Source organism: Takifugu flavidus, chromosome 18 (genome assembly GCF_003711565.1).
Source record: "Takifugu flavidus isolate HTHZ2018 chromosome 18, ASM371156v2, whole genome shotgun sequence".
Taxonomy (NCBI): domain Eukaryota; kingdom Metazoa; phylum Chordata; class Actinopteri; order Tetraodontiformes; family Tetraodontidae; genus Takifugu; species Takifugu flavidus.
In genome coordinates, this window is record NC_079537.1 from 4261503 (window position 1) to 4279659 (window position 18157).

Sequence of the window (18157 nt, forward strand, 5' to 3'; positions counted from 1 at the left end):
CTTTTTCATCTCCAGACCTGAGGACAGGTGAAGAGCATGAACTCCAAAGACCACAATGCAACAGGTCTAATGCGGCCTGATGTACTGATGTGATGCTAATTTCAATCACACCAAACGCCACAAGGCTAAGCCCTGGTGGCCTCCATCCGCAGGTACTCGTGCGCCTTTGACCCCCATGCAGAGCCACCCCAATGTGGAATGATGATCATATGACTGAGGACGTGAAATGTCTGACTGAAATTGTACCTCCACAGATTTCTGACAGGCTCCTGACCACCTTGGATGGGCTCACTCATCCCTTTCAATGTGGTTAAATGTATGCTAATTAGGTCCTTGGAGTCCTTTTTCTCCCTGGTGGAAGGTCTCCGACCAGATGCTGCAGGTCACCAAAACTGCTGTAAAGGTGAAGGTAGAACAACGAAATCATGTAAAGCTGTTTAAAAAGGAGGCAAATCACACAATTCCTGGTCCATGTTGTTCATGGTTTATCATTCAGTGTTTGAACTTTTCTTTTGTTTTAAATGAACACAGCTGTCACCGTGAGATCAGATCAGATGTGTTTAATGTTCGTGTTTATGTGTGTGAGTGGGTTGGAGAGAAAGAGAGCAAGAGAGAGAGAGAGAGAGAGAGAGAGAGGGAGAGAGAGAAGTTTTTATTGCTACATCTGCACCTGGTTGTGTCTGTCAGCTGTTAAGTGACACCTGGTGGATCATTGATTCATCATTGATATTTGATACCCCCCCCCCCCCCCCCCACACACACACACACGCTCATACAGCCATTCATTATAGTTCCTGCAGCAAATAGTGCAGACACGTTTTGAAAGCTGTGAGCTGTGAGTTCCATTCAGCAAGTTTTCTTTTAAATATGCGTCTCTCTATTGTCCCTCTTCATCTCTCTCAGGAGGATTTTATGGTTCTTTTTGCTGGATGTACCCTGACACGTGTTCTGAGCTGTTTTTTAGTCTCCTTCTGACAAAGTTCCTCCCTTAATCTCTGGATAGTTGACGAGCTTCCCCCCACGTGCCTCATCTTAGGATCTGTCAGGTGTCCTCCAATCAGCAGGAACATGGAGGACGGGACCGGGAGGCTCGGGCTAAAGCGCCAGGTGTTTCAGAGTCTCCGACAAGGTGTGTTGAGGAAATTGCCCACGTCCAGGTTAGAGGTTTGCTGTGGTGGTGTGTGTTTGGTGCGTGCTGACTGAGCTGGTCCGAGCCGGTGAGGTGACCCAGAGACGTGATGTCAGGGGACCTCCAGGCACTGATCAGACTGTAGGCAAATGCAGACAAAGTCTTGATCAGAGTGAGAATTCGAGGGACGAGGACAGGAAGGGAAAGACCCACCCGACGATGTCACAGTGTGAGGCGGCAATGGATACACTTTAGTCACACAACAACGCCGGCATCGGTTGTGTCCGATGTCCCTTCTGTTCCCACCCAAACCGTCTGCTGCTTCAGGTGGGACAGACTCACAAATGCGACGTCCACGGTCTACTGTGGTGGACTGTTGATGGGAGAAGACGTGCAGAAGCACTTGGACCTCACTCGCATGTCATCTGGGTGGCGCCCAGCTGTTACTCTAAGAGGATCAGATGATCTGGACACGGTTGAATTACAGCTGGAGCACCAACGCAGCGGCCTGCTGACTGCAGCTGCGCTCCAGACTGTAACGTGTTGCTGGGCAGAATATGGGTTTTATAGCAATGCTGGATATGTGAAAGGTTTCAGCTTTTGGGCTTAATAAGCAGCTGAAAAGAGTCACAAATGAATCTTGTTTTCTTGCTATCGATTAAAATTTTTAAGACAGAAGTGAATCCCTTTGGGAGCTGACGTGATCTGGTCCTGAAGAATCCTTAAACCTGCGGAAGCCCACCTCTGTTCCATCCTCATGCAGTGAACGCGGTCTTCAAATCACCAACGCTTCAAAATAATGTGTTTGCATCATCTTTGCTCGCGTGTGCGTCAGAGCGTGCGTGGGCACGGTGCCTCGCCTGCTTCATATGGTTGTATCGTAAACACCGTCTTCCCTGCAGGAACGTCCAGCATTTACTCAGGGTCTCGGGGAATCTCAGTACATCCACACTGAAGATACCCAAAAACCAAAACGTTTTCTGCTTCTCAGGGGGGCGGGGCTACGAGTTGAAGACAGCTGACTGGTGGACTTCATCACTTTTCACAGGCAGCAACACTTTCCCTGTTTACGCCTCGGAACTTAAACCTTAACCACATGAGACGGTAATAACACATAACGGTCACGCCTTGACCCAAGTGACCCCAAGGACCCTCAACTCGGCCGCCAATCACTCCAATGCGCCAAGTCCGCGAGGGGTTGAGAACCCGAAAAAGTTTTGTAAACTTTGCTTTGTCAAAAGACGCTTTCTCGTCCTGCATGTGAAGTTAGGAAGCACGTGCATGTGTGTTCAGCGCAGCCTTTACGTCGCAGCCGCAGCTTCGGTTACATCAGATCTTATTCTGGGAGGGGGGCGACACTTCAACCCGAAGGGCACAGCGGAGTACCGAGAACCGAGAAATGTTTCCTGGTTCCTCGTGATCCGCAGAACCTTCAGTGCTTGAACGTGACTTTTGACGCCTGCTGGTAGAGGAGCTCTTCACACACGTGTGCGTCTCTCTCTCTCTCTCTCTCTCACACACACACACACACACACACACACACACACCCTGATCTACCACCGACTCACATGTCCGCGCCGCACCAGTGTTCTAAAACGACAATGTGAGCGAGCTGCTTTTAATAAAACTCTCAAAACAGGAAGCTGCAGTGTGTCTGTTTTAACGTTCTCCCCTCCCTTCTGTGGCATTTCACATCATGCTCTCACGTCTTAATGCAGGATCACAGCCGTTCTGCAGCAGCTGGATGGGCTTACAACAGGCACAAAGCCTTCAATGAAGCCTGAGACCATGATGAAGGCAATATGAGTACTTGTTTGGGCTTTTGTTTCCCTCTCCGTGTTTGGCGGCGTTGCGTCCTCCAGCTGAGGCCACGAGAGAGAAGGTCCAGAGTGGAGCAGCTCAGGCGGGAGAGCATGCTGCGTAAGTGAACAGTCACAACCACCCGGATTATGGGTCGTGTAGCATTTAGCATTTTGAAGACAAGTCGGTCAGACCCTTGAAAGAAAATGACCCATTCAGTAGAAAATGACCGTTTCTAAGATGACCAATTTTACTGGATAAAACCCAATGCCAGAGTATTTATTTCATTTTTTTAAGTTCTTTTAAAAAGCCATAATTCAATGAAAATTCTCATTCCTTAACATGTCAGTTTGGCATTAAATGTAGTAGTGACGAGGAGAGTGTCTGCTAGTTTAACCGCTTGTGGGGAAACCGACGGCTCAGCTGGAACAGACCTGCTGTTTCCTGCACACGGCCTGAAAGAGTCACGTTAATAGTTGACCTCTAGTCCCAAGGGTTCCTAAAGTTGGCCTTTGACCCAAGCATCTTCAGTTCTGTGTGCTTTAGCTCCCGGGGGTGAGTTTTTCCAGATGCTGCTGTGCTTAACAGGTGCATAATAAATTAACTTAAATTTAATTAAATTGCACTAAGGTTTGCTCATATTGAATATACAATATAGTCTTCTGCCCGATCAGTGGTTGTTGGGTTTGCATTAAGAGTCTGTCCAGAATTCTTTTGCCAAAATGCGCCAAAATACTAGTACAGGTGCAATTTTAGGCACTAAGGTCAGGTATTTTTTTATTTTCCTAATGTCATGGTTTTAAACCACCGAGTGCTGCTTTAACCCGATGCTTTTGTTCATACACGGATCCAGATCAGACAGGATTCCATTCAAAGCCCTACTGCTGCTCCCCTCTCAGTCTCATTACGGGAGACAGAGCAGGTTTGCGAAGTGATTTAGGATCGTGTTTTAGACGCCGCCATCGCCAGACGGACGGCAACCTCAGAAAGAGAAGGTGGAACTCAAACTGCCATCATAAAACAGCCACTCTTATCCGGTTCCACTGGGAACCACTAGACTGTAAAACAATTTGTTGGCTCTCTCGGTACAATCTGAGCCTTTCTTTCGCTTCCAATAAATAACACTTGTAAAGGAAAGACCTTATTAAAGAGCTGGAGGTGAAACACACCGTTTCTTGCTTGAATGCTCGGATAGAACGCCCAAACAGATGACCTGCAGCCTTCTGAAGTATAATAAAAAACATGGGGGAGATGTTAAGAGGGGTTTAATGTGATTGTGGTCACATGGCTCAGTTAGGTAAATGCAGGTGTGGGTTTAATGTCACAGGGCAGATATGGCGGAGCAATTAACCACTGACATTTCAGTTACACTCGTCTGTACCATGACCTTTATATCATAACCGCCTCCAGAAACTCATCCAGTAGGATGAGCATTGAGCATTAACGTCATTATTCTGGCTCTGTTCTGAGGTACTGATACGTGCATCTTACCCTTTCTGTAGCCGCAGAGTATAAATGACCCTCTCAATCATTTCCCATGATCCTTTGCTCATCTATCTTCTGAAACTTTGAACTGGAGTGCTCATTGAATTTCATTCCTGCAAGTGAAAAAGAAGAAATCACCACATTTGTTTCTCATGACCCACACTATGAAATATTAAGGATGTAGATAAGGATAGCTCCCCCTGGCGTTGGTCTGCAGCATGAATAAACTCAAGGTTTATGGATCAAATTGATTTCTGCACCCTCTAGTGGCGGACAGCTGTACTGATGTAAGCCTCACCTCTCAAAAAAGAGAATTAACTAAAGAATGAGACTGTTGGCAAAATGACAAGTGTATTTGGAGGAAAGCTCTGATCAGATTTGTGGCTTCTGAAACCATTTAATCTGGTCGATAATGGATCACACTGCTCATTCTGTTGATTTGTTTCGCGTTGGCACTTCCACAGCCACTGGAAGTGAAGACAAGCGGTTAGCATTAGCAGGCTGGTGAGGAGCCGTGATGCACCCACTCATGCACATAAAGAGTCTTTTCTATCTGACCTCACACAAACACTCTTTATTCCCTCCTTTTTATTCTCCATTTTTCTTCCAGCTGCTTGTCTCCACATATCTTCTTTAATATATCCTTTAACTCCGTGATCCCGCTTCCAAAAACATATTCTATGCTCATCCACCCATTCCTCTTCTTCCCCCCTTCCAAGACTCCTTTCCTATGTATGTGACTGACAGAAGGGTTCATACAGCCTGGGGAAGAACACACCACTCCCCTCACAGATGGGCGGGAGGTCTGAGAGGGGCCCTGCCCCCCCTGGGTTTGCACGAGTGACTGTGCACCAGCAGTGCGACAGTGTTCAGCCATGTGAACTCAGGCTCGAGCAGGTACCAGCAGTCTTACCCCAGGGTGTCTAATCCACTAGTGCTACTGTGTGTGTAGCTCGTGTGTGCATCAAGTGTGTTCAGTGTACGAGGGCAACTTTTGCCCTGATGGACATCACAAGGCGAATAACTTTAAGCCTGTTTAAGCACCAGTGATGCAGGGATTAGCTCGTTGGTGGATTGATTCCTCCCTTTTCTATGTGAAGTTTGCAGGTTCTTCCTGTGCCGACGTGGTTTTTTCTCTCTAGGGTGTTCAGGGTTGTATTAATGCCTCTCTCCTGACTGGGAGAGAGGTGGCAAGGTGGCACTTAACATGAACAGATGGGTTGATAGTGACACAGACCTTCCTGTGTGATGATGTCGTGAGAAAATAACAGAATTAAATAGCCTGGCGTGTTGATTTGACAAGTGGAGGGAAAACAACCACTTTCCTGTCATGATGATGCACTTTCAAAGGCAAATGTATCTCCATGGGTGGGAACATTCTTATGAAAAGGATGGTTTTATTGTTGCTCGCTACAAATTGAAGGTTTAAGTCGCATAATTGAGTATCAAAGGGTTTTGTTGCTGTTTGAGCTGTTAAAGCTCTGAAGGTGTTTCTGACCAAAGTCTGTCAAAAGTTGCATGTCTGTAGATAACAGGAGGAAGAAAACCAACAGTGGTGTCCTGCGGGTGTTGTTGCTCACAGGAAATCTGGCAGCGTTCAACAGGACGTACGTCACTATTCTTGTTGGAACTGAAGCAAAACTCTGGTGCTGATGTGCAGCATCTAAGAGTTTTGGGCTTTAGGTTTCCAGCACTGCTAATCCCTGGTTTTTGTTTTTTTAGACATAATCATCAGCCCGGAGGTCTTGCTTGAGTCAATTGTGAATTTTGAACAGGCTCCATTTCTGCCTCTGCTGTGGAGAGCCCCCCTGGACTGGAATACTTCCCATTAAATCCCATTATGAGGAGTTTACCTTGGGAATTTTTGGCCCTTAAGAGAGATTTTGTTATTGCCAAGACATTCAGCGCAATCTTCACACCCTATGTCAAAACATTAACAAGAATCTATGAAACTAAGATGAAAACAACCTGTTCTCTCCTTTTGCTCCTCTTTTTTGACTCAAGCTCTGAAAACCTCTGCTGCCACTTTCAAGGAACAGAAACGTAACCAGGAATCTTCAAGGGTGTGTATGACCTGACTGGAGTTAAAGCTGGCCTGCGTGCAACGGACGCTCACCCTCTCTGTGTCCAGACTGACGACTGCCGCCGAAGGAAGACCAGCAGCGGAGCGCAGCCGTCGGACCTGACCGGGATCCTGCAGGTTGAGGGCCCCTCCTGTAAATCTGTGAAGTTGTGGGCGCCGACCACCTGTCGCTCGGCAGACCCGTCTCTTCAGGAGGCCCAGCTGCAGCGGAAGAGGGCTCGCCTCCCTGGAGATTTGAACAAAACTATCTCCCACCGGCCGGCCCCCATCTTCAGGCACATCCTGCCACTTCCCTCCAGAACCCAACCGGCCATCAAAGGTGATCGCAAAGATACATTTCCAACTACACTTTAAGGCCCCACATGTCTGTAATGGACACAAATGATTCTGATTTTATCAGGGAATAATTTAAGCAACAAGTCTAAGCAGTTATCCCACGCAGAACATCTGCAATAACAGAAGACACTTAGTGAGGAGGAGTCTCAATTTCAAGTTCAATCATTCTCCCTCCGTCTTCAGGCTTTCTGAGCTTGAGTGCTCATCCTTCACATTTGTTTCTGCTTCTCCTCCTTGACTTCTTCTTTTGATTTTCCACTTCCATTGTGCAGCGGTTGTAGTCAAGTTTGACTGAAAACCATACAAACTGGTGTAATGTCAGCCGACGCTAATGCTAATGCTAATGCAGTGAAATCTCTTGGTCATAGAACATAACCTCCTGGGTGGAGGTCATAAGGTCATATAAAAACACCTCTGTAACGGCTGCTGACAGAGTAACCCCAAACAACCCCGGCTGTCGTTCAGCTGCTCGTCTCTGTCACAAATGCACAATAAACAGAGCTGTGATGCAGCAGCACAGGCGAGCACGCCGATGCGGGAAATCATCCCATTATTGGATCCAAGGTTGTTAAATCAGCCCCCACGTTGTCTGGTCATCATGGCCCGCTGACAGTGGATTAAAGACTGCCAGTTTATTTTGCGTAGCTGTCGGCAGTTGATTAAATAACACACACCAGGCGGCAGAGGAAGAGTGTGTATCACCGCCCACAGAGTCCCAGCAGGAGACAGGAAGGACTCAGACGTCTGCATGCTAGCAAAGTTTGAGGAGCAGAGGTTGTATTTATATTAAGTAGGCTGTGGGGGGGGGGGCTCTGCTTATGAAGGGGGTCCATAAACCACATTAATAATTTCTCCTGAGAGCGAGCATTTATTCCAAAAATGAAAGAGCATTCCGAGTAGAGATTTTCTTGAAACATATTTTTCCCATAGATATTGACTTTTCCACCCAAAAAGTCAGAAAATCCCCTTTTCTCTTTCAATTTTTTAAGTTGAAAACAATCCATGATTAAAATCTTCTCCTTTAATTGATTTTGGTCATTGGTGTAATGTGCATTTAGCAGCTTTGCAGCCCAAACTCCCCCAGGCACACCTTCTTTATTTAGACTTAACTGGCTGCACTGGAAGTGAACCTAGAGGAATAAAAGCTATCGCCTGGACGCTGCTCCAACATCCCACTCAGCCTAGAGAGGAAACATAAAGGCTGCTTTTGCCTCAAAGACGATTTTTGAGCAGGCGGCGAGGACGGGGGCTTTGGTTCCTCAGCCGTCACATTTTACATGTTGAATGTTAAATTTGATGAATCTGAAGAAGGCGTTGGAGAATTCAACTTTGGCTGCCTTCAGGAGTGTGTGTCAGATCACCGACGTTTGGAGCGCAGAGAATCTCCCAAATGAAGGCGCGATGCGTGCTTGGCTGTCGGTTCACACATGCTGGTAGATGCCCTTTATTGGACCAAAGCGCTCATGTTTGTCTTCTGCCAATCCCTTTCCTTTCCCTCCCACCGCTGCCTTGACCCCCCCCCGTCCCCGCACACACCACAGAGATGCAGCTTCCCAAGGTTTCGGATGAGTCATGTGATGACGATAGCAGCTGCAGCCTGTCTCCTGGACCCTCAGGGAACGCAGAGTCTCCTCCGGCTCTCCTGCCTCTGCCTTCTCTGCCACAGGTCCTGGCTGGACGCAGTGGCACAACTCCAGCAATGGTAGGACACAGAAAGTCAGGGAGGGGGTTAGGATATCAGAACACTGATTGTCATGAGCGTATGATTAATATTTAAGGAATTATAGTGAATAGCACAACACGGGCAGCTAATGCGATCTTCAGGCGCCTCCACTCTTTGGTCCCGCCCCTTTTTAAAATTGACTAATGGGACGGAAGCACAGTCTATTCACATGGCAGGTGCTTCACAGACACAAGTAGGCACAATAAATGTGTGATAAACCACAAAATAATCAGGGGCTGCTGTGAGCTCGTGGTCTCTTTTTCAGCTGAAAGCCAAAAACAAGAAGCCAAAGGTTTATTTCTTCTTTACTGCCATTTTTTTCCCATGTGTTCCTACAATAATGAACCTGGAATACCAACTATTCCATGTTAATATTGTGAAATCATGAAATCTATAGATGTCTATAGTCTATTTAAATGCAGCAGTAACAGTTTTGCTGGGTCTGTTACAATTTATTATGTCGTAGGTGAAAAAGCTGAAGTACCATCAGTACGTCCATCCTGACCAGAAGAGAGATAAAGAGCTTGCTGGACATTTAAACCAGTCCTCTGGCAGCCATCTCCATCAGCAGCAGCTCCTCCTGCAGTTGAAGATCCTCAAACATCAGCAGTGGCACACCCACAACTACCCCCCCGTCCTGCCAACACGTACTAAGTAGGTGTTATAAAAGCTGCAAGAGGATTCTAGTAAAGTTGACGCTATAAACATTAGAACAAGGACTCTGGATATTTACCATGTATTCCCCTCTCTTGCACCTCTGTCCTCTTCATCAGGCCTCAGAGCGGATGCAATTCCTCTTCCTCCCCTCATTCTGTGACCTCCCCATCGGTACCTCGGTCATCCACGGCTCCTTTGGCTCCATCGAGCCAACTCTGGCGGAGTTCTGCTCCTTTAGTGCCGGGAAAACCAGGAAATCTACTTCCTAACCTGGATGATATGAGGGTTAGACACACACACACACACACACACACACACACACACACACACACACACACACACCACACACACACACACACACACACATGAACAGCAGGTCTGTGTGTTATGCATAGAAATCTATTTTTTTAGATTATATTGCAAAAGTGCTGGGGGAACTGGTGGATCAAGATCTTATTTCTCATTCTGATAACAGGATTGCCAACAGGATTATTTATTTGTATGTCTAGAATCAATTTTTTTCTTGCTGGCTACAGGCGGCGTCTGGATGGAGTAACAGGTGGATAGAAGGTGACAAATGTAAGGAATTTAACAGGATGTTGTCATCTGACCCAGCCTGCTATTTTAGAACTGATGAAGCACAGCGCCGTGATGGATTACCCTGTCGCGTGGTGTTCTTTTTTTCTTTCTTTGAGCCTTCTCAATTTCCCTCTGATATTGCATTTCCATCTAATCCGTTCGTCTTGTTGATCCTTCAAACTCGACTCCTCATGTGCTCGTCATCCGTCAGGTTGTAGAGCTGAAGTCTGAGCTGAAGCAACGCGGTCTGACAGTCTCCGGCTCCAAAAATGAACTGGTTGAAAGACTGAGGAGCTACCAGGACCTGAAAAAGGGCTGCGGCAATACCTCCTCACTGACAGCAGGGGGTACCACAGGGTCAGGGGCCGAACGAGGAGCCTCAACCACGGACAGAAGCCCACCAGAAGCACCACATCAGACCCTGCACCATCAGGCATCTCTCAACCTTCGGTCAGGTGATGGAAATAATCCCATTTTCAAGTGTAAAATTAAATAAACAGTTTCTCGCCTGCGGAGTATCCAAATATAGGACCGTTTCTTTATCTCTACCCCTGCAGCAGCCACTCAGCCGCTCGCACTCCTCAACTGTGACGTCTCACCTCAGGTCAGCTCCCTCTCCACCTCGCCGGGCGCTAGAAACCCTGAAGCCACCAGCGCTGCCATTCTGGAGGACGTGGTCTGTGTCACAGGATTCTCATTGTCATTCAGTGAACCTCACACATCATCCATCTGACATCAGGCGATTAACACCAGCTCTTTCAGGGTTCATGTAGGATAATAACATTTAAACACTGCGCACATCAGAATTTATGGCATTTTACCAAATGTTAGCATATAAATGTGGAATTGTTCCCAATATATACCCATGGTTCACTCCAACATCCTCTAATTGGAAGAAACAAAACAAATAACAGGAGATGAATAAATAACTATTGTTAATTTTAATCTTAGAGAATTGACATGATCGTTTATATGGACTGCATAATAAATTATCTCAGTTAATTAGCATAAACAATTGGGTTACTTACATTAAGTGTTGGCCCTTCCTCACTTTGCATGTGAGGCACACTGTAGCGGGAAATTCAGGACGTATTTTAAATACAGACTAAATTTTCACACTGTCAGGAAATAAACAGTTTCACAATTTAAAAGCACATAAAAGCAGCGCCCCTTTTATGACTTGTGAGGCATCTTCGCTACAATTTTTGACACGGGATAAAAACAGGCTCATTTCAAAAGAGCTCTCTCTGGTGTTAAAATGATGCTGTTAGCATCATTTCATTGTGTTGTTTAATGAGGTCTCAATCACTGTCACACATGTGGGTCATTTCCTAGCATTTTTAACATCTGTCACCCCCTCTCGCCCATCAGGACCATCAGCTGTGTGCAGCCAATCAGCCCCGGATTTATACTAAAGAAGAGCTGAGGCCCTGTCACTTCTCGCTGAGGAAGAGGAAACATTGCCAGGCCTCCTGGCTGTGCCCCTCTTCCTCCTCCTCCTCCTCCTCCTCCTCCTCCTCCTCCACAGCTCCAGGAGTGATTGAGGATAAAGACAAGATGCTGCAGGAGAAAGACCAGCAGATCGAGAAGCTGACCAGAAAGCTGATGCAGAAAGAGCAGCTGGTGGAGATGCTCAGGCTGCAACTGGAGATTAGGACACACGGAGGGGCGAGAGTGCACGTAAAAGTGAAACAGGAGCCTCCTGACAGTTGCAGCGGCCCACCTTCACTTATCCATCTGCCTTCACCTGCGTTTCCGCCAACAGCTGAGACGGTTGCCATCAATCAGGACGCGATCAAGGAAGAGGAAGTTGTATCCCGGACATCTCCAGGATTACTGCCTTGCGCACAGATGGAGCATACATGGCAGGTCTCTCAGCAGCAAATGATTCAGCAAAGACTGCGACCGCAAGGGTGTGAGGCCCAGAAGGAGGAGTGGGGGCCTCAGCCCAGGGGCCCGATGCTGGGAAATCTGCATAGCCATTCCGCGCAGAGAAGGAAAGGTTCCGACACACTGGAGCTGGAGCAGGAGGTTCCCCGACTGGATCGTGATGTGACTGAACAACAGCAGAGGCCGGCACATCTGGGGCAGCAGCAGCAGAGACCGGATACATCCCAGCAGACACCACAGGTCAGAACTGGCTCCAAGAGGTCCATTACAGAACGAGAATCAGCCCAAGACCCTCTCAAACGGTCTTCTCTGCCTTTTACAGGTGTATCAAATATGTCTCTACCCACTGGAAGTTTTGAAAAACAAACCCACCCCAACCCTGGTTACCAGCGGCAACGACTCCTTGATTGGACCGAGCGGTCGCCATAGCACCGACAACATGCTGGAGGACGATGCAACCGCTCAGATCATGCTGCAGGTGCGTACGCATATACAACACGCTCCTATTTATTTACTTTAATTAAGACCGATTCTTCATCTAGAGGCTACAGTCCTCAGCCGAGCACCATGGCAACAACCTGGCTGAGCCGAGACAGAAGGTGAGGTTTAAATCAACTCACTAATGACCCGAGGGTGTGAGAAGCTAATGAAAACCCACATAAAGCAGCTTTAAAACCGCATTTAAGGGTGGTTTAATGTTTCTCACAACCTTTGCAGATGAAATACGTCCGCGGGCTCTGAAAAAGTATTTACATGACTAATGACGTCATAGAGCCCTTCCAGCTGGCCGTAGCATCAAGCTCCCCTTCCTTTTAACCGCGGCATTAGCATCAATCAATAATGCCAAGGAGCCCCAGGAGCCCCCCTTTTGTTCCGTCACTGGTTCAATGACACCGGTACCATAAAGAGAGGGCAGAGGCAGGACTGCACCGCTGCCTCCGAAAACGGAGGGAATTAATGATGTCGGCAGGATGGCGGAACAGAGACGGTCCTTGATTGGAGGTTGTGATACTATTACAATGCTGATTATTATTGCTTTGCTAATTACTCTAACGACGTCCTCCATTACTGTGATTTATGCTGTTAATGATCCGGAGACAAAGATTCCATCTCGCCTTTGTTCATTTGCGACGTGAATGCAGGTGCACTCCGGTTCCCTGTTAGAGGCGGTTTAATGGAACACGGCGTTGTCGTTCTCTGTCTCGCCCAAAATCCAGCGTAAAGGTCACGGGGGTGTTTGTTAATCTGAGTGGGGAGTAAAATGTAATATAAAATAAAAAGGAGGTCAGGTTGAAGGAGCCTAATGTGTGAGATTTGGCAGCCTCTAGTGGTGAGAGTTGAAATTGCTCGCGCGTGAATGTGGGAAATCTACCCACAAATTTTAATCCCAGTCAGATTATATCTGATGAGTAATACGTGTTTAGCCCTCCGCTAAGTGTGGGGACATCTGTGTCCTTGTTGGCCTCTTTATGTGATCAGAGGTTATAGAAGCGCTCTGGTGTCTGTGAGATTGACATTTTAATCTTTAACGTGCTTTTGTCTTCAGGCTGCGGAGCATGAAGGTGATTCTGTCGAGGTCATTTTGCAGAGCGGAGGTAAGGAGCGTGTTCACGGCCTGTTTGCTCGTCGTGCCTTGGATGATTATGGAGCCATATTCTCATCCTTATTTTTGCAGAATGGCCTACCTCCAAGCCCGCAACAGACCCCCTAGATTATTTAAACCCAACCTCCTCGCGCGTTGCCCCTCCCCCCTCGCCGCTCCAGCACGCCCCTTCACCTCTGACCCCCCCCTGCCTGTGCCTGACCCCAACGACATCTGAGCGACAGACTGGGGTTGAGACCAAAGAAGAGGGACGGTGTCCCGGTGGCTGCTTGGAGGACTTCCTCGAAAGCACCGCTGGGGAGAATCTTCTCGGGGCGGAGCCTGACGGGTTGTTGAGCTTGATCGATGACCTGCACAGTCAGATGTGTGCCCATCCGTCCTCCAGGGATGCCTCCAGCACGGAATCAGAGGAGGAACATGAGCTGGACCTCACCGTGGAGGGAGTGAGGTGTAACAAGAACTCTACACTGGGTCCACTGGTTCCTCCGCCCCCTTCTAGTGTGTTTTCCACAGACTTTCTGGACAACTTTGACCTGCAGACCTTGATGGTCTGAAACCCTCCATGACTGCTCCGCTGCATGATCAGAGCGCGCCACCTGTGTCTTCTCACACCCTGAAATATTCAACCCTTGAGCACTTTTATTTATTTTATTTACATGCCATTATATCGATTTTCTGTGGGGAAACCTGCTAGGCGGGTCCTACGTCTGCCCCTGCTCCTTCAGAAAACCTCCATGAGAAAACACCAGGGTCCTTCGGGGGCCGGGCTCAACGAAACACTTTTATCGGCTCATTATATGTACATTGATCTTATCTTTGCGATGGAAACCACGACAGAGGCGAGAAAAGTATCGACTTGTTTGACCCTGTCCTAATTGCGGTGTAAATCCTCAGACGCCTTGTGTTGCAAACATAATCAGTATATTTTATTACTGCAGAAGGTCAAAGATAGCCACATTTTAAGCATGAACGCAAAGTTAACGTCTTTGACATGGTTTACACAGTGCACAGAAAGGTTCCGAATGTTGTAGATGTGGTGGCATTAATACTAGCATGATAGCTAATGCTAAACTAGCCCGTTCCATCCCGCGACTGTTTTTAAAAAAAACGTATTTATAGAGTTGGAAAGAAATGATTGATTGACATAAGCATGTCGAACTGAAGAGAAATCAGTGGTCATAACTCTTTCAGATGAACGGTTATTACATCTTACATCATAGTACATCTTATTAGATTGCAAAGAATCGATACACAAGTTAGCGAACAACAAAGTGTTGCTCAGTGGAAACTATGGCAGATGCATTTTAAAGTTAATAGAATAAACACGGGATGATAAATTACAGTTTAAAAGCTGTCTTAGGAAAACTGTCACGACGAAGACTGCTTCTAAACCTGCTCTTGTTGCTCTGAAGAATAAATTCACATGTTATTTTTGTTGACAAGAAATTAAAGCAAGTTTGCTCACACCCAATTTATCTGGATGCAATTCATTTTGGCTCCGTCAGGGAAAATATCTGAATGCCCAGGTCCGTGATTAAATGGGAAATGGATTTTACTAATTCTGCTACCGAGGATAGAAAATCAAGCATTGTGTCAGTTTAAAAATTGAAAATGTACAGTGGATGTTTTTACATTAAACGGTGCTTGTTATTGCAAACAAAAATTAAACCTAGTTCACTTTAGGGTGATTTTAGCCTCCAACTTTTATGGTCACACTGTTGCTTTAGTTTGTCACCCAAAACTGAATTAGCACCGTGCTATGATTCCTCCTACAGCATTTGGTCCCAGTGGAGGATGGATCCTGGGACAGCCCCTCATCCAGGTCAAAGGGTCATGGGGTGTAGACACATGACCACATGACCCTTTGACCTCAGGGTCATGTGGCGTGGACTGACAGTGGCCCTAACGCTCCAGCAAGGTACAATGATCCTTCTTCTTCCTCGGTTTTCTCAAAATGGTCTTCTCAAACCTGCTCTTTGTCTGGCATCTCACCAGCTAAACTACTAGGCAAATTCCCCGGGAAAACAGCTCTGGGGTTCCTTGAGCCCGTGCATGTGACGCTCCGTTGTCTTGAGATGAGCCCGTTGAGCTGCTTTGTTACGTGTTTATGTTCTGTTGGGAGAATTTCTTCTAAATCCACAGGCGAACAACATACAAGCCACAGCTCGGCTACACTAATGTGCAGAGTTTCACCTCTGGCTAGAGCATCAGACACACACACACACACCACACACACACACATGCATTCCCCCCCCACACACACACAGATACACACATGGGTGTAATGCTGTAGAGGGCTTAGATGCAGTGTTGCCTGAAGTTATTATGCAGACGCTTTGATGCATCTCAGTAGCCTACAGTGGGATTCTGTTTGCAGAACTATGCTGGCATGTTCCTTGCAAACAAACACACATTTACACACTCCCAGCACCAGCATCAACACTGACCCACCTGTGATCACACTTTCACACTGGTAAACACACGGGGACAATTGAGAAGGATGATTCCTCATCTTCTTCTGGGAGCCTAGAGACCAATGGAGAGCGTAGATGAGGACACCCCCTATGAAAGTGGTTTTCTGCACACTCCTTGAATACAGCATCACGGGTGATCTTTGATCTTTTGCTGGCAGCAGATTTGATTTTGATATTCATATTTTGAGTTGGGGATGTTCTAAAATGTTTCTTGGACTGACAGGTAAAGGTTTCATCCCAGCTGGGAGGCTTTTTTCCCCCCTGTTGCTAATAAACGGTGTCTTCTGCCGGACTTTATTAGAACTAAAAAAACCTGTTGACAGCTTGTCCAAGACGGTTGCTGACTGAGTGAGATGAATTTTATGGTTCGGGTATACTGATGCGTATCTGCCTCCTGAAGCAGCGTCTCTGCAGAGAGGGAGAAGAAAGTGGCAGCCAATTGGGGATTGGGGGGTGGTGGTGGTGGTGGGGGAAGGGGGGGGTAGAATACAACATAAGGCCTCAGTGAGATCTCAAGGTCAAGCAGACTCAGTCAAGATGACAGATAATATGTTCAATCTGGACCAGAATCCTGCTGGGATACAGTATTTGGATTCACACACACACACACACACACACACACACACACACACACACACACACACACACACACACACACATAGAGAAGTGCTATTTCAGCTCCTGTTAAACACCAAACTGCTGACGGCAGCTGCCACATGTTCAAGAACAAAATTATGCACAAATCCCAAGTGGCTCGTATTTATTCTTGCATCTGTTGCGTGATCAATAGGCATAAAAGCCGGTTCCCGATCACCTCACTCATCAGCACCATCATTGCACAATTAGAGGAAATAACATTCCCTCGCTCTGTGTTCACGTCAGTGGCGGAGACGCAAATATTCTATTCGACATTTTAATTTTACGTTATAATCAAGATTGGAGATAGATGCTTTACAGAAATCCTGAACCTGACACCCCCCCCCCCCCCCCCACACACACACACACACTTTAGGATGCATGTCAGAAGCAGACAGGGAAAGGACCAATTTAACATTTACTCAGGCAAATTGCTGCGAACTGATCGGAACCATCTCCACCACGTATTTAGGATTTAGTCCATGTAAAGAAACTAGTCAGAGCGACCTCTGATTGAACTGATGACCAGTGACAGGATGGAGGATTCAACTTTTACACACATGGATCGTCATCTTTGAGCTGACTCACCGCTGAGTGCTCAGGGAAAACAAGATAAGGAGGGCGACAAGACCAGGGGATGAATTTACAGATGTAAATACTGACTAACTGAGCCAAATAGGATGCTAAAACTACATATAAACAAAGTGAAATTGGACTTCCTGACAGTGTTTTTAGTATTTGAGCATCGTGAATGAGCTCATTCATGCCTCATCTTTGTGCACACTCATTTATACACAGTTAGACATCAAATGGTGCCATTTTTACAGTGTGCAGCACTCCTTTATTGCAGGTATTCCTTTAGAATACCTGCATTAGAGGTATTTCACTTTTTTTCCTCCCCTGGATGGTGAAAAAAATGAAGTGTGTCGGGAACGGTTAGGAGAACAAATGCTTTAACAATGCTGCACAGCGCAGAGGAAACAGTGAGGCTAATATCAGCTGAACACACACAGGCAACAAAGGAAACACTCTAACTGAAGAAAATTAAACCATGGGAGAGGAAAGGTGTAAAAGCACAGAGAGAGAGAGAAAGGAGGAACATCTGTGTGTGTGTGTGTGTGAGAAAGAGAGAGCTACAGAAATAGCCGCAGCCCATTATCATCACCTCTACCTGTCTGGCTGCAGCGCCTCTAATTACAGCCACCACATTGCTCCAAATAGCGCCCGGTGAGTCACGCGCGGCGCCTGCTGGATATCATTACTGCGTTTTTGTGCCTTTTGCAGCAGGTTGTGTGCTTGTGTGGAGATTATAGGTCTCCTGTAACCACCTGCAGAGAGGCAACCTGCTGAGAGAAGCTTACGGAGAATTTAATCCCCGCCTTAATGTGGAAAAAAGCGTTCGCTGTGAAACTGCCATTACTAAACGGTTGGGTCCTGGCGTCTGCATTAAGTAGACCACGTGCACAAATACGAGTGTTTCGCAGGAAAATAGGGTGTGACTCCACGTGTCGTCTTAAGCGCTCTGCGAGTAGCCGATGTAGGTCAGCCGTACTGCAAACTGAGTCCCTGGTTGTTCTCTGGCTTACTCCTGGAACCAAACCCAGCCGGGGGGGATTAGACAGAGACGGTGACACGCCAGCGGCCTCCTTCCTCCATCCCCAACACACCGACTCGTGCGTCACGCAGAAACATAAAAGGCTCTTCTCCGATGTAGGTCAGCCAGACAGCGGAGACGGCGCTGACCACGAGAGAGCTTCACCTG

At 47.0% G+C, this 18157-nt stretch overlaps 1 protein-coding gene across 1 annotated transcript; it reads left to right on the plus strand.

Moving 5' to 3' along the window:
- Positions 1 to 2647: 2647 nt before the first annotated feature.
- On the plus strand, positions 2648 to 14756 carry LOC130515331 (myocardin-related transcription factor A-like). The gene is made up of 13 exons (XM_057015495.1): positions 2648 to 3049; positions 6419 to 6477; positions 6546 to 6816; positions 8375 to 8535; positions 9023 to 9210; positions 9330 to 9498; positions 10004 to 10247; positions 10350 to 10468; positions 11164 to 11922; positions 12005 to 12160; positions 12225 to 12281; positions 13229 to 13277; positions 13358 to 14756. The coding sequence occupies exons 1-13, from the start codon at positions 2932 to 2934 to the stop codon at positions 13837 to 13839; spliced, it is 2832 nt and encodes a 943-aa protein (XP_056871475.1). The 5' UTR covers positions 2648 to 2931; the 3' UTR covers positions 13840 to 14756.
- Positions 14757 to 18157: the final 3401 nt, after the last annotated feature.

Excerpts from the sequence above, each read along its gene's own strand:
- LOC130515331 (XM_057015495.1), top strand. The coding sequence starts at position 2,932 with ATGAGTACTTGTTTGGGCTTTTGTTTCCCTCTCCGTGTTTGGCGGCGT. Across the intron at positions 6,817-8,374 it reads AACCCAACCGGCCATCAAAG|AGATGCAGCTTCCCAAGGTT; the intron begins GTGATCGCAAAG and ends CACACACCACAG. Across the intron at positions 13,278-13,357 it reads GGTCATTTTGCAGAGCGGAG|AATGGCCTACCTCCAAGCCC; the intron begins GTAAGGAGCGTG and ends TTATTTTTGCAG.